Source organism: Coregonus lavaretus (genome assembly GCF_964263955.1).
Source record: "Coregonus lavaretus genome assembly, contig: HAP1_SCAFFOLD_904, whole genome shotgun sequence".
Lineage (NCBI taxonomy): Eukaryota > Metazoa > Chordata > Actinopteri > Salmoniformes > Salmonidae > Coregonus > Coregonus lavaretus.
The window spans coordinates 91,468-107,950 of record NW_028158313.1 but is presented as its reverse complement, the minus strand read 5'-3'; the positions used below and the strand labels follow the sequence as shown (position 1 = coordinate 107,950).

General features: G+C 46.0%; 2 protein-coding genes and 1 long non-coding RNA gene across 6 annotated transcripts; all 3 read left to right on the top strand.

Annotated features, from left to right (window-relative positions):
* Positions 1-1,115: 1,115 nt before the first annotated feature.
* On the top strand, positions 1,116-2,560 carry LOC311124174 (uncharacterized protein; the record flags this gene model as incomplete). The annotated part of the gene is made up of 5 exons (XM_084198369.1): positions 1,116-1,311; positions 1,453-1,549; positions 1,635-1,828; positions 1,974-2,225; positions 2,524-2,560. The coding sequence occupies exons 2-5, from the start codon at positions 1,454-1,456 to the stop codon at positions 2,558-2,560; spliced, it is 579 nt and encodes a 192-aa protein (XP_084054495.1). The 5' UTR covers positions 1,116-1,311; position 1,453.
* Positions 2,561-2,747: 187 nt separating this feature from the next.
* LOC311124173 (uncharacterized protein) lies at positions 2,748-4,330 on the top strand. 2 transcript variants are annotated; one of them, XM_084198368.1, is made up of 3 exons: positions 2,748-3,610; positions 3,848-3,913; positions 4,040-4,330. In XM_084198368.1, the coding sequence occupies exons 1-3, from the start codon at positions 2,758-2,760 to the stop codon at positions 4,243-4,245; spliced, it is 1,125 nt and encodes a 374-aa protein (XP_084054494.1). In that variant the 5' UTR covers positions 2,748-2,757; the 3' UTR covers positions 4,246-4,330. The 2 variants fall into 2 exon arrangements, with proteins under 2 accessions (XP_084054494.1, XP_084054493.1); XM_084198367.1 differs by having other exon boundaries at positions 4,037-4,330.
* A 261-nt stretch (positions 4,331-4,591) lies between these two features.
* LOC311124172 lies at positions 4,592-6,945 on the top strand. 3 transcript variants are annotated; one of them, XR_014612723.1, is made up of 3 exons: positions 4,592-4,622; positions 6,659-6,748; positions 6,869-6,945. It is a non-coding gene; the product is annotated as an uncharacterized lncRNA (long non-coding RNA). The 3 variants fall into 3 exon arrangements; XR_014612724.1 differs by lacking the exon at positions 4,592-4,622 and adding an exon at positions 4,767-4,887; XR_014612725.1 differs by lacking the exon at positions 4,592-4,622 and adding an exon at positions 6,452-6,539.
* Positions 6,946-16,483: the final 9,538 nt, after the last annotated feature.

Here is a 16,483-nt window from a genome sequence, read left to right as displayed (position 1 = left end):
AATTAAATAATAGACAGTGCGTTTCCCTAAAAATATAGGCAGTACATTCAGCCTTTGTTTTTTGTCTGTTCATTAACTTGCATGGAAATACGAATCACTGATACATTTTGTTTATTTCTTTATATAGTGTACCAAGAGTTGTTCCTGCGCTTACGGCCATACCATCCTGAATATGCCTGATTTTGTCCGATCTCGGAAGCTAAGCAGGATCTGGCCTGGTTAGTATTTGTATTGGAGACCGCCTGGGAATACCAGGTGCTGTAAGCTTTTTGTTCCACTAGAGAGTGCTCTTGTGTCATGGAGCAACTGCCTTTTATTTATCACCCTAATAATATCATGTCTTTTATTGGACTAAATGCAGTTTGTATGTGCTGCCCTGCCCTGCCCTGATCAAATTAAATAATGGTCAGTGCGTTTCCCTCAAAATACATGTATCATGGAGCAACTGCCTTTTATTTATCACCCTAATAATATCATGTATTTTTATTTGACTAAATGCAGTTTGTATGTGCTGCCCTGCCCTGGTCAAATTAAATAATAGACAAAGCGTTTCCCTCAAAATATAGGCAGTACATTCAGCCTTTGTTATTAGTCGGTTCATTAAGATGCACGGAAATTCGAATCGCTGGTAAATTTTGTTAATGTCTTTATATAGTGTACCAAGAGTTGTTTACTCGCTTACGGCCATACCAGCCTGAATACACCAGATCTCGTCTGATCTCGGAACCTACGCAGGATTGGGCCTGGTTAGTACTTGGATTGGAGACCTCCTGGGAATACCAGGTGCTGTAAGCTTTTTGTTCCACTAGAAAGTGCTCTTGTGTCATGGAGCAACTGCCTTTTATTTATCACCCTAATAATATCATGTATTTTATTGGACTAAATGCAGTTTGTATGTGCTGCCCTGTCATGCCCTGATCAAATTAAATAATAGTCAGTGCGTTTCCCTCAAAATACATGTATCATGGAGCAACTGCCTTTTATTTATCACCCTAATAATATCCTGTATTTTTATTGGACTAAATACAGTTTGTATGTGCTGCCCTGCCCTGGTCAATTTAAATAATAGACAGTGCGTTTCCCTCAAAATATAGGCAGTACATTCAGCCTTTGTTTTTAGTCGGTTCATTAAGTTACACGGAAATTCGAATCGATGGTAAATTTTGTTAATGTCTTTATATAGTGTACTAGGAGTTGTACCTGCGCTTACGGCCATACCATCCTGAATATGCCTGATCTCGTCTGATCTCGGAAGCAAAGCAGGATTGGGCCTGGTTAGTACTTGGATAGGAGACCGCCTGGGAATAACAGGTGCTGTAAGCTTTTTGTTCCACTCACCTTTCAATGCCTTAGCTTTGAAATGTAAATGTTTATACATATTCAGATTGAGTTATCTTTCTAAAATGTGTATAGTATGCCAAGTTATTTAGCTACATGTATTTACCACTGCAGCATGGAGAAAGTCAAGAGGAAGCAATGGAGTGAGGTGGACATGTTCCATGCCATGGAGGACTGCGGGGCAGGGATGGCTATCCGCCAGGCTGCCAAGGTTAGGCATCTTTTGTTTTTAGGAGATTACCATGTGTATGTGAATTTTATCTGCTAGTAACAGTTTTCTTTTCTTATCTACCAAGGTGCATGGTGTACCTCGGCAGACCCTGGCGGACAGGCTGAGCGGCCGGGTGACCCATGGTTGTCGCAGTGGACCACCCACATTGCTTGCACCAGAGGATGAAAAGTCTCTGGTGCAGTACTGTATCTACTGCGCCAGCCATGGGTTCCCCTTCACCAGACAGAGGCTGATGAAATACGCAGACAAAATCCGCAGGTATTTGGTGTTCTATGTGTTTATGTATGTAGAATGCTGGACTGACTGTTATCAATGTGTGTGATGTAAATGTGGATGTGTATGGTGATGCCAAAACAAACATTTTCATCCTGGATGGACAATTATATATTCTATTCTATTGTAGGTTTCGGCACCCAGGGGAAACAATCCCACCACTGGGGAAGAGGTGGTGGGAAATGTTCAGGAGGAGGCACAAGAACCTAAGCATGAGGAGGCCGGACACCCTGGACAGGGGGAGAGCTGAGTGTGCCACACGTCCGACGATGGACACCTTCTTCACTTCTTATGAGAAGCACTTGGAGGAGAGTGGGTTGAGGGAGAAACCCAGACAAATCTATAACTGCGATGAGTCTGGGTTTCGTAGCGACCAGAGCAGGCACAAAGTGCTGGCTCCCCGGGGCGCAAAACACGTGTACCAGCAGGCTCCGGGGACCAAGGAGCACATCACAGTGCTGGCCTGCTTCAATGCAACTGGGGAGGACATCCCCCCGTTTATCATCTACCCCAAGTGTTTCCCCGGTGGCCACTACACACTGGGAGGCCCCCCCCAAGCCTTGTATGGACGGTCAAGCAGTGGCTACATTGACGGGGACCTGTTCAGGAAGTGGTTTCAGCACTTCATTAAGTATGCAGTGAAAGAGCGCCCTCTCCTTCTCCTCTTTGATGGGCACAAGAGCCACATGGACCCGGAAGTGCTCGCGGTGGCACTAAGGGAAGGGGTTATACTTCTTTGTCTTCCACCACACTGCACCCATGTCCTGCAGCCGCTGGACGTGGCATACTTTGGCCCTTTAAAGGCTGAGTTCTCCAAGGTAGCTGGAGACCTTAGCCATTTTGACCACTCCTACATGGTAAACAAATCAGAATTTGCCAGAGTATTCCGCTACCCGTACCAGCGATGCAAGGACATGCGCTATGTGGTGGAAGGGTTTAAGAAGTGTGGCCTCTTCCCTTTTGACCCTTCAGCCATTGATGGGTCCCGTTTAATGCCGTCTCGGACCCTACCGGGTCCCAACACCGCCTCTACTGGAACCAGTAGCAATGTGCCATCCATCAGCACCTCCTCCCCAGCGACCACAGGAGGACCCTCAGCCCCTGCCCCAGTCCCAGCCGCTGCTCCAGTCCTATCCCTAGCTCTAGAAGAGCACCCCCTAATAGAGGGGGGGCTGATAGCGAAGGACCTGGGGCACATCCTTACTGTCCTGAAGTATCGGCTGGACCGATACAGAAGACTCCCTGTGGTCGCCACATGCCTCACCGGGGAGGAATACACGCGCCAGTGGCAGGAGAGGGGTGAGAAGGAGAGGGCCGAGGCAGAGGAGAAAGAGCGTCGGGCAGCCCTCAGAACACAGAGGGCACAGGAGAGGGCTGCCATGGATGAGACCATTGACGCCATCGCCTCTGCTGGACCCCCTGCTGGAACCACTCCTGACAGCTGCATCACCACTGCCAGTGCCTCCCAGTGTGCAACACCTGTAGGAGCCGCCGGAGTCCCCAGCTGCAGAAGAAGGCCACATGCCTACTCCCCCGGCCACACCATCGTCGGCCCCTCAACCCCACCATTACAAACACCAGCTCCTCCAAGCCATCGTCGGCGGTTTTGTCCACCACCACCACGATGCACACCACCCCCCATGTCTGTCACCACCAACACGGCCTCCTCTGGACCAACTGCCTCCTCCGTCTCCCCTGGTCACACCACCATAGCAGCCTCGTCTGATGTCCCTGCCCCCCGAAATTTGAATACCACCACCTCCACAGGTAAACCCATGTTAAAATTACGAAAAAATGACTGTTTGTTATCTGTTTTATAAAACAGCAATGTAAAAAAAATATATATATATATCTTTATATATCTACAGTAAATAGCACCAGCCCTCAAGCCATCTCCGCCTCCTCCAAAACCTCTGCAGCTTCCTCCAGAGGTATTGATGTAAAAAAGTTGAAAAGGGTTTTCATGCAACATGCTCTCTAACACCACTTTTTCTCAAACTGCAGCACAGAAAAGGAAGAGAAAAGCTACACCGGTCACATCTGTCACACCACCCATGGCACCACTCTCAGGTACTTCATAATCTGTTTTTCTCGCTCTCTCAGTTGTATCAATTACTATTGTTGTTGAAGAACTTCTACATTTTACAAAACCATATTAATCAATTTGTATTATTATTTAATTTTTTATAAAAGAAGACACCACCTGCTGTGCTCGCTGCGGGGAGCGTGATCCGCCTGCAAGCTCCTCTCAGGAGTGTAGATCCGAGGTGCCATGGGTGTGCTGTGACTTTTGCCAGCACTGGTTCCACTGCAGGTGTGTGCAGTGGGATCCAGAGGTAGCGGTGGAGCTGGATTTTTATTGTGATTTTTGTGACAATATAGGGATGGAGGTCGAGATTTAATTGTTTGTTTTGTTTGTGTTCATATGAAATTATTTATTTGTTCAAAAAAATAAATGTCTAAAATATAATATATATATTTATTGAACCCATCTTGTGTATTTCTTCCTTTACTTTCCAAGTGCACCTCTGCAACACAAACTCCAACAGTGTTTTCATTGTTTTATGTTAATGCACATAACTGAAATTAAAGTGTATTTGATGTAAATTATTAATACTCATATTTCATTTGGTTACAACATGGAATATGTTGGTGAAGAACCATTTTTTATGAGTCCACAAGAGGGCGCACCGGGCTACGCAATGAAAAGTTGACAGGCAAGTCATTATTTTTTACCTGAAGACTAGCCAACTAGTCAACTATCTAGTAAACACTTCGGGTACGTGGTTGGTGTCTCTTTTTTCAACAAAATGTAACGGATATATCTTGTAATTGAACAAAATAGTAAGGTGGCCAATAACTGGGGGCCGTATGCCGATAATACGGGACGTATTTTCTTGCTAAACAGCTTATCAAAAGCTGACAACAGTAGTATTTCCAATGAAATGTCAAACTTGCTAATTGCTAACCCGTTAGCTAACATTTTTACGACACCAATAATCACAAAACATTGAAGGCTTGATCACAAGATAACACTGTTGAAGGTAATATATTTCTTAAACGCTGTTGAATATGCCGATAATACGGGATTCTACGCTATACTTATTTACTGCTAGCTAAGGGTTAGCGTGCTAGCTAAGGGTTAGCGTGCTAGCTAAGGGTTAGCGTGCTAGCGATGCTAACGATGCTAGCTATGTTGGCAAGCTAGCTAATAAGTTTAGCATAATTGGTAAACATGTCTTTGATTCAGAATACATCAATACACTGTGGTTAACCCAATGTTACATGCATTGGAAAATAAAATTGCTAGTGTAACTTGAATTGGTTTACAAGCTAGCTAGAAAAGCCAGTTCCTTTTCATCTGTTTTGTCAAGCTATAAGCCTGCATGTGTGCTAAAATATTTAATTAAATCCCCTCATTAAATTAATATATTTAAGTTGCATCAGTTTTTTATAGCCCTTTCTTACCCAAATACCATTTTTTCCGTTGGAATAATTTGGATGAAAATAAGAAATATGTGAAAGGAAATAAGTGACCAGATTTTGTTATTGAAAACCCTGGACATTCACTTCTTTAAAAAATAAATATATATACAGACATTGCCAGATTCTTTAACCAAATCCCTATTTCCTACACTAATTTTTTAAGATCGAAAACAAAATGGAAGATAAGAGTCCAGGAACCTACAAAGCAACCATTCCAGTCTGACAGCTGATTATTACATAATGCGGAGCTGTAGTAAACTGGGACATGCCGGGCATATCCAACTCGGCACTAAGGGTGGAGGGGGGTGCACAGACGCAGGGTGGCCGCTAGGTGGGTGACTCAAAGCGGTGTGCTCGTCATGCTTCGACATGTCAAGGGAGGTTAGTAATCTGGCTTCAGCCCTACACCGGCGTCAACAGCCGGAGCAATGCTAGCCCTGACATGTCTTTCCGAGCCTATTTAAATCCCGGGGAGACGGGGAAGTGGTTCCTACTGCTAGCCCTACACCGGCGTCAACAGCCGGAGCAATGCTAGCCCTGACATGTCTTTCCGAGCCTATTTAAATCCCGGGGAGACGGGGAAGTGGTTCCTACTGCTAGCCCTACACCGGCGTCAACAGCCGGAGCAATGCTAGCCCTGACATGTCTTTCCGAGCCTATTTAAATCCCGGGGAGACGGGGAAGTGGTTCCTACTGCTAGCCCTACACCGGCGTCAACAGCCGGAGCAATGCTAGCCCTGACATGTCTTTCCGAGCCTATTTAAATCCCGGGGAGACGGGGAAGTGGTTCCTACTGCTAGCCCTACACCGGCGTCAACAGCCGGAGCAATGCTAGCCCTGACATGTCTTTCCGAGCCTATTTAAATCCCGGGGAGACGGGGAAGTGGTTCCTACTGCTAGCCCTACACCGGCGTCAACAGCCGGAGCAATGCTAGCCCTGACATGTCTTTCCGAGCCTATTTAAATCCCGGGGAGACGGGGAAGTGGTTCCTACTGCTAGCCCTACACCGGCGTCAACAGCCGGAGCAATGCTAGCCCTGACATGTCTTTCCGAGCCTATTTAAATCCCGGGGAGACGGGGAAGTTGTTCCTACTGCTAGCATCCGAGCTGAAGCACTTTATGTACAGAATATGAAGGGTGTATTATAGAGATGTGTGTGTGTGTGTATAAGGGACGTCTACTCTTTAGTACTTCTATTTATTTAGATAGGTAAGCTTGTTTCTGTCTTCCAAAGCTTGTCTTGACGTGTATGTAATTGTATACTTTTATAAGGCATTGCATGTTAACTTTGACATTTTAAATGTATTTTTTGCTCTACTCTTCACCAGGTGAAAGACAGAATGGCAGAGAATTGTGAGAGAATGTCAGAATGGCATAGAACTGGTTCCCAAATAAATACGTTGGACAATGAGAAACTTGTAAGTATTAACTTAAATAGCTCTCCCTCTCTCTCTCTATCACACATTTTACATCATATTTGTTTACAATGACATTGAATCTAAAATAACGTTTTTGTTTTATGTGCTATTTTTTCCCAGGTACGACCAAAAGAGAAACTGCACATCTTATTACAGCAGGCAGGTGCAGACAAAGACGTTTTCACCATGAAAGAGGTATGAAGTGACTTGACAGCTGGCTGTCTTTGTTGCCTGTACCCTGCTGATATAGAAACCACACGTCTTTGGCTCAACTTTAGTTAATCAACTTATTGTTTGCGTGAAGCAGACAGATGAAAACCGTTAAGACCCTCAATGGACATTATATCCCAGACTTTTCAGTTTCCATAATATTTTCTAGTCTCATATTTTAATTAAGTTAAATATTTGATGTTGTGAATTTCCAATTGCAGTATATCTTAGTTTACTCCTAGAATAGTGGATATTAGTTCATTTCTAAGGAAGGAATAGTTACTCTTCATGTGTTGTTAGCAGCCAAACTACTGGTATAGAAGTTGTGTAGGTGTTGCCTCTGGATTCTTCTCCACATAGTTAGATTTACACTAGTTTCACTATTGGTTGTCGCTTTCATCAACTAAGTACTACATACAGTAGATGCTCTCAAAAAATATAAAGGCTTTTGTCTTGGTTCTGTTGTTTTTCCTGTTGATATACTGTTTTACCTACTTTAGTTGAATGAACTGATTGTCACTCTAGATAAGAGCATCTGCTAAACTAGAATACAAATGCACTGTCATTTACTTATTTTAAACATAAATGGTGAGCTATGATTGGCTAGCAGGTCCCCTTGGTTTTGAAGACATGTCACACAGCTTTGGGGAGAATTGTCAGGGGGTCTATCTGTCTGTGAGGAAGTCTGAGTCAGAGAGAGAGATTGGTGTTTATCTTAGTTAGAATGTTAGAACATTCAGTCACCTCTTGACTTCCTCTCTGACTCACTGGGGTTCAAATGGACCTCTGGGATGTCAAACTAGTCTGGGACTCCTTCCTCTCTGACTCACTGGGGTTCAAATGGACCTCTGGGATGTCAAACTAGTCTGGGACTCCTTCCTCTCTGACTCACTGGGGTTCAAATGGACCTCTGGGATGTCAAACTAGTCTGGGACTCCTTCCTCTCTGACTCACTGGGGTTCAAATGGACCTCTGGAATGTCAAACTAGTCTAGGACTCCTTCCTCTCTGACTCACTGGGGTTCAAATGGACCTCTGGAATGTCAAACTAGTCTGGGACTCCTTCCTCTCTGACTCACTGGGGTTCAAATGGACCTCTGGGATGTCAAACTAGTCTGGGACTCCTTCCTCTCTGACTCACTGGGGTTCAAATGGACCTCTGGAATGTCAAACTAGTCTGGGACTCCTTCCTCTCTGTTGTTCATCAGGGAGACAGTTATCTCAGACTGAGAGGCTGCATTGATGCTTTAGTTTATAGGGTGTTGAGTGTTTAACTGGTCCACATTGATTGCTGGAGAATATGTTTACAGTCTGTGTAATCTGCTTTTATGATAAGGAACTGATGCCTTCATGGCAGTGATCAATCACAATAGCCTCCTGTCAGCTAGAGAAGTATATGGGATGGAGTCATATATTTCTACTCAGTACAGTGATCATGTGTCTTATCAGTTGCCTGTCTAAAATGGGACCCAGAATACTCTTATTCTGTTGTCTGGATCAGTATGGGATGAGGTGTATCGACTAGACTGGGACAGAACTGTCTGGATCAGTATATGGAGAGAGGGTATCAACTAGACTGAGACAGAACTGTCTGGATCAGTATATGGAGAGTAACGACTAGACTGGGACAGAACTGCCTGGATCAGTATGGGATGAGGTGTATCAACTAGACTGGGACAGAACTGCCTGGATCAGTATATGGAGAGTATCAACTAGACTGGGACAGAACTGCCTGGATCAGTATGGGATGAGGTGTATCGACTAGACTGGGACAGAACTGCCTGGATCAGTATATGGAGGGAGGGTATCGACTAGACTGAGACAGAACTGCCTGGATCAGTATATGGAGAGTATAAACTAGACTGGGACAGAACTGCCTGGATCAGTATGGGATGAGGTGTATCGACTAGACTGAGACAGAACTGCCTGGATCAGTATGGGATGAGGTGTATCGACTAGACTGAGACAGAACTGTCTGGATCAGTATATGGAGAGTATCAACTAGACTGAGACAGAACTGCCTGGATCAGTATGGGATGAGGTGTATCGACTAGACTGAGACAGAACTGCCTGGATCAGTATATGGAGGGAGGGTATCAACTAGACTGAGACAGAACTGTCTGGATCAGTATATGGAGAGAGGGTATCGACTAGACTGAGACAGAACTGTCTGGATCAGTATATGGAGGGAGGGTATCGACTAGACTGAGACAGAACTGTCTGGATCAGTATATGGAGAGTAACGACTAGACTGGGACAGAACTGTCTGGATCAGTATATGGAGAGTAACGACTAGACTGGGACAGAACTGTCTGGATCAGTATATGGAGAGTAACGACTAGACTGAGACAGAACTGTCTGGATCAGTATATGGAGGGAGGGTATCGACTAGACTGGGACAGAACTGCCTGGATCAGTATGGGATGAGGTGTATCAACTAGACTGGGACAGAACTGGCTGGATCAGTATGGGATGAGGTGTATCAACTAGACTGGGACAGAACTGTCTGGATCAGTATATGGAGGGAGGGTATCAACTAGACTGGGACAGAACTGTCTGGATCAGTATATGGAGAGAGGGTATCAACTAGACTGAGACAGAACTGTCTGGATCAGTATGGGATGAGGTGTATCGACTAGACTGAGACAGAACTGCCTGGATCAGTATATGGAGAGAGGGTATCGACTAGACTGGGACAGAACTGCCTGGATCAGTATGGGATGAGGTGTATCGACTAGACTGAGACAGAACTGTCTGGATCAGTATATGGAGGGTATCAACTAGACTGGGACAGAACTGCCTGGATCAGTATATGGGATGAGGTGTATCAACTAGACTGGGACAGAACTGCCTGGATCAGTATATGGAGGGAGGGTATCGACTAGACTGAGACAGAACTGTCTGGATCAGTATATGGAGGGAGGGTATCGACTAGACTGGGACAGAACTGCCTGGATCAGTATGGGATGAGGTGTATCAACTAGACTGAGACAGAACTGTCTGGATCAGTATGGGATGAGGTGTATCAACTAGACTGGGACAGAACTGCCTGGATCAGTATATGGAGGGAGGGTATCAACTAGACTGAGACAGAACTGTCTGGATCAGTATGGGATGAGGTGTATCAACTAGACTGAGACAGAACTGTCTGTTCAGTATATGGAGGGAGGGTATCGACTAGACTGGGACAGAACTGTCTGGATCAGTATATGGAGAGAGGGTATCAACTAGACTGAGACAGAACTGTCTGGATCAGTATATGGAGGGAGGGTATCAACTAGACTGAGACAGAACTGTCTGGATCAGTATATGGAGAGAGGGTATCAACTAGACTGAGACAGAACTGCCTGGATCAGTATATGGAGGGAGGGTATCAACTAGACTGAGACAGAACTGTCTGGATCAGTATATGGAGAGAGGGTATCAACTAGACTGAGACAGAACTGTCTGGATCAGTATGGGATGAGGTGTATCGACTAGACTGAGACAGAACTGCCTGGATCAGTATGGGATGAGGTGTATCAACTAGACTGGGACAGAACTGCCTGGATCAGTATGGGATGAGGTGTATCGTCTAGACTGAGACAGAACTGTCTGGATCAGTATGGGATGAGGTGTATCAACTAGACTGAGACAGAACTGTCTGGATCAGTATATGGAGGGAGGGTATCAACTAGACTGGGACAGAACTGCCTGGATCAGTATATGGAGAGAGGGTATCGACTAGACTGAGACAGAACTGCCTGGATCAGTATATGGAGAGTAACGACTAGACTGGGACAGAACTGCCTGGATCAGTATATGGAGGGAGGGTATCGACTAGACTGAGACAGAACTGTCTGGATCAGTATATGGAGGGAGGGTATCGACTAGACTGGGACAGAACTGTCTGGATCAGTATATGGAGGGAGGGTATCGACTAGACTGAGACAGAACTGTCTGGATCAGTATATGGAGGGAGGGTATCGACTAGACTGGGACAGAACTGTCTGGATCAGTATATGGAGGGAGGGTATCGACTAGACTGAGACAGAACTGTCTGGATCAGTATATGGAGGGAGGGTATCGACTAGACTGAGACAGAACTGTCTGGATCAGTATATGGAGGGAGGGTATCGACTAGACTGAGACAGAACTGTCTGGATCAGTATATGGAGGGAGGGTATCGACTAGACTGGGACAGAACTGCCTGGATCAGTATATGGAGGGAGGGTATCGACTAGACTGGGACAGAACTGCCTGGATCAGTATGGGATGAGGTGTATCAACTAGACTGAGACAGAACTGTCTGGATCAGTATGGGATGAGGTGTATCAACTAGACTGGGACAGAACTGCCTGGATCAGTATATGGAGGGAGGGTATCGACTAGACTGGGACAGAACTGCCTGGATCAGTATATGGAGAGAGGGTATCGACTAGACTGAGACAGAACTGCCTGGATCAGTATATGGAGAGTAACGACTAGACTGAGACAGAACTGTCTGGATCAGTATATGGAGGGAGGGTATCGACTAGACTGAGACAGAACTGCCTGGATCAGTATATGGAGGGAGGGTATCGACTAGACTGAGACAGAACTGTCTGGATCAGTATGGGATGAGGTGTATCAACTAGACTGAGACAGAACTGTCTGGATCAGTATATGGAGGGAGGGTATCGACTAGACTGAGACAGAACTGTCTGGATCAGTATGGGATGAGGTGTATCGACTAGACTGAGACAGAACTGCCTGGATCAGTATATGGAGGGAGGGTATCGACTAGACTGAGACAGAACTGTCTGGATCAGTATGGGATGAGGTGTATCGACTAGACTGGGACAGAACTGTCTGGATCAGTATATGGAGGGAGGGTATCGACTAGACTGAGACAGAACTGTCTGGATCAGTATATGGAGGGAGGGTATCGACTAGACTCGGACAGAACTGTCTGGATCAGTATATGGAGGGAGGGTATCAACTAGACTGGGACAGAACTGTCTGGATCAGTATATGGAGAGAGGGTATCAACTAGACTGAGACAGAACTGTCTGGATCAGTATGGGATGAGGTGTATCGACTAGACTGAGACAGAACTGCCTGGATCAGTATATGGAGGGAGGGTATCGACTAGACTGAGACAGAACTGTCTGGATCAGTATGGGATGAGGTGTATCGACTAGACTGAGACAGAACTGTCTGGATCAGTATATGGAGGGTATCAACTAGACTGGGACAGAACTGCCTGGATCAGTATGGGATGAGGTGTATCAACTAGACTGGGACAGAACTGCCTGGATCAGTATATGGAGGGAGGGTATCAACTAGACTGAGACAGAACTGTCTGGATCAGTATGGGATGAGGTGTATCAACTAGACTGGGACAGAACTGCCTGGATCAGTATGGGATGAGGTGTATCAACTAGACTGAGACAGAACTGTCTGGATCAGTATGGGATGAGGTGTATCAACTAGACTGGGACAGAACTGCCTGGATCAGTATATGGAGGGAGGGTATCGACTAGACTGAGACAGAACTGCCTGGATCAGTATATGGAGAGAGGGTATCGACTAGACTGAGACAGAACTGCCTGGATCAGTATATGGAGAGTAACGACTAGACTGGGACAGAACTGCCTGGATCAGTATATGGAGGGAGGGTATCGACTAGACTGAGACAGAACTGTCTGGATCAGTATATGGAGGGAGGGTATCGACTAGACTGAGACAGAACTGCCTGGATCAGTATGGGATGAGGTGTATCAACTAGACTGAGACAGAACTGCCTGGATCAGTATGGGATGAGGTGTATCAACTAGACTGGGACAGAACTGTCTGGATCAGTATGGGATGAGGTGTATCGACTAGACTGAGACAGAACTGCCTGGATCAGTATATGGAGGGAGGGTATCGACTAGACTGAGACAGAACTGTCTGGATCAGTATATGGAGGGAGGGTATCAACTAGACTGAGACAGAACTGTCTGGATCAGTATATGGGGGGAGGGTATCAACTAGACTGGGACAGAACTGTCTGGATCAGTATATGGAGGGAGGGTATCAACTAGACTGGGACAGAACTGCCTGGATCAGTATATGGAGGGTATCAAGTAGACTGAGACAGAACTGCCTGGATCAGTATTTGGAGGGTATCAACTAGACTGGGACAGAACTGCCTGGATCAGTATATGGAGGGTATCAACTAGACTGAGACAGAACTGTCTGGATCAATATATGGAGGGAGGGTATCGACTAGACTGAGACAGAACTGCCTGGATCAGTATATGGAGAGAGGGTATCGACTAGACTGAGACAGAACTGCCTGGATCAGTATATGGAGAGAGGGTATCAACTAGACTGAGACAGAACTGTCTGGATCAGTATATGGAGGGAGGGTATCGACTAGACTGGGACAGAACTGGCTGTATCAGTATATGGAGAGAGGGTATCAACTAGACTGAGACAGAACTGTCTGGATCAGTATATGGAGGGAGGGTATCGACTAGACTGAGACAGAACTGTCTGGATCAGTATATGGAGGGAGGGTATCGACTAGACTGAGACAGAACTGTCTGGATCAGTATATGGAGGGAGGGTATCGACTAGACTGGGACAGAACTGGCTGTATCAGTATATGGAGAGAGGGTATCAACTAGACTGAGACAGAACTGTCTGGATCAGTATATGGAGGGAGGGTATCGACTAGACTGAGACAGAACTGCCTGGATCAGTATATGGAGAGAGGGTATCGACTAGACTGAGACAGAACTGCCTGGATCAGTATATGGAGAGTAACGACTAGACTGGGACAGAACTGCCTGGATCAGTATATGGAGGGAGGGTATCGACTAGACTGAGACAGAACTGTCTGGATCAGTATGGGATGAGGTGTATCGACTAGACTGAGACAGAACTGTCTGGATCAGTATATGGAGAGAGGGTATCGACTAGACTGAGACAGAACTGCCTGGATCAGTATATGGAGAGAGGGTATCAACTAGACTGGGACAGAACTGCCTGGATCAGTATATGGAGAGAGGGTATCAACTAGACTGGGACAGAACTGTCTGGATCAGTATATGGAGAGAGGGTATCGACTAGACTGGGACAGAACTGTCTGGATCAGTATATGGAGAGAGGGTATCAACTAGACTGAGACAGAACTGTCTGGATCAGTATATGGAGGGAGGGTATCGACTAGACTGAGACAGAACTGTCTGGATCAGTATGGGATGAGGTGTATCGACTAGACTGAGACAGAACTGTCTGGATCAGTATATGGAGGGAGGGTATCGACTAGACTGAGACAGAACTGTCTGGATCAGTATATGGAGAGAGGGTATCAACTAGACTGGGACAGAACTGTCTGGATCAGTATATGGAGAGTAAAGACTGAGACAGAACTGTCTGGATCAGTATATGGGGGGAGGGTATCGACTAGACTGAGACAGAACTGCCTGGATCAGTATATGGAGAGAGGGTATCAACTAGACTGGGACAGAACTGTCTGGATCAGTATATGGAGAGAGGGTATCGACTAGACTGGGACAGAACTGTCTGGATCAGTATATGGAGGGAGGGTATCGACTAGACTGAGACAGAACTGTCTGGATCAGTATATGGAGGGAGGGTATCGACTAGACTGAGACAGAACTGTCTGGATCAGTATGGGATGAGGTGTATCGACTAGACTGAGACAGAACTGTCTGGATCAGTATATGGAGGGAGGGTATCGACTAGACTGAGACAGAACTGTCTGGATCAGTATATGGAGAGTAACGACTAGACTGAGACAGAACTGTCTGGATCAGTATATGGAGGGAGGGTATCGACTAGACTGAGACAGAACTGCCTGGATCAGTATATGGAGGGAGGGTATCAACTAGACTGAGACAGAACTGTCTGGATCAGTATATGGAGGGAGGGTATCGACTAGACTGGGACAGAACTGTCTGGATCAGTATATGGAGAGAGGGTATCGACTAGACTGAGACAGAACTGTCTGGATCAGTATATGGAGGGAGGGTATCAACTAGACTGGGACAGAACTTTCTGGATCAGTATATGGAGGGAGGGTATCGACTAGACTGGGACAGAACTGCCTGGATCAGTATATGGAGGGAGGGTATCGACTAGACTGGGACAGAACTGCCTGGATCAGTATGGGATGAGGTGTATCAACTAGACTGAGACAGAACTGTCTGGATCAGTATGGGATGAGGTGTATCAACTAGACTGGGACAGAACTGCCTGGATCAGTATATGGAGGGAGGGTATCGACTAGACTGGGACAGAACTGCCTGGATCAGTATATGGAGAGAGGGTATCGACTAGACTGAGACAGAACTGCCTGGATCAGTATATGGAGAGTAACGACTAGACTGGGACAGAACTGCCTGGATCAGTATATGGAGGGAGGGTATCGACTAGACTGAGACAGAACTGTCTGGATCAGTATATGGAGGGAGGGTATCGACTAGACTGAGACAGAACTGCCTGGATCAGTATATGGAGGGAGGGTATCGACTAGACTGAGACAGAACTGTCTGGATCAGTATGGGATGAGGTGTATCAACTAGACTGAGACAGAACTGTCTGGATCAGTATATGGAGGGAGGGTATCGACTAGACTGAGACAGAACTGTCTGGATCAGTATGGGATGAGGTGTATCGACTAGACTGAGACAGAACTGCCTGGATCAGTATATGGAGGGAGGGTATCGACTAGACTGAGACAGAACTGTCTGGATCAGTATGGGATGAGGTGTATCGACTAGACTGGGACAGAACTGTCTGGATCAGTATATGGAGGGAGGGTATCGACTAGACTGAGACAGAACTGTCTGGATCAGTATATGGAGGGAGGGTATCGACTAGACTGGGACAGAACTGTCTGGATCAGTATATGGAGGGAGGGTATCAACTAGACTGGGACAGAACTGTCTGGATAGGTATATGGAGAGAGGGTATCAACTAGACTGAGACAGAACTGTCTGGATCAGTATGGGATGAGGTGTATCGACTAGACTGAGACAGAACTGCCTGGATCAGTATATGGAGGGAGGGTATCGACTAGACTGAGACAGAACTGTCTGGATCAGTATGGGATGAGGTGTATCGACTAGACTGAGACAGAACTGTCTGGATCAGTATATGGAGGGTATCAACTAGACTGGGACAGAACTGCCTGGATCAGTATGGGATGAGGTGTATCAACTAGACTGGGACAGAACTGCCTGGATCAGTATATGGAGGGAGGGTATCAACTAGACTGAGACAGAACTGTCTGGATCAGTATTGGATGAGGTGTATCAACTAGACTGGGACAGAACTGCCTGGATCAGTATGGGATGAGGTGTATCAACTAGACTGAGACAGAACTGTCTGGATCAGTATGGGATGAGGTGTATCAACTAGACTGGGACAGAACTGCCTGGATCAGTATATGGAGGGAGGGTATCGACTAGACTGAGACAGAACTGCCTGGATCAGTATATGGAGAGAGGGTATCGACTAGACTGAGACAGAACTGCCTGGATCAGTATAT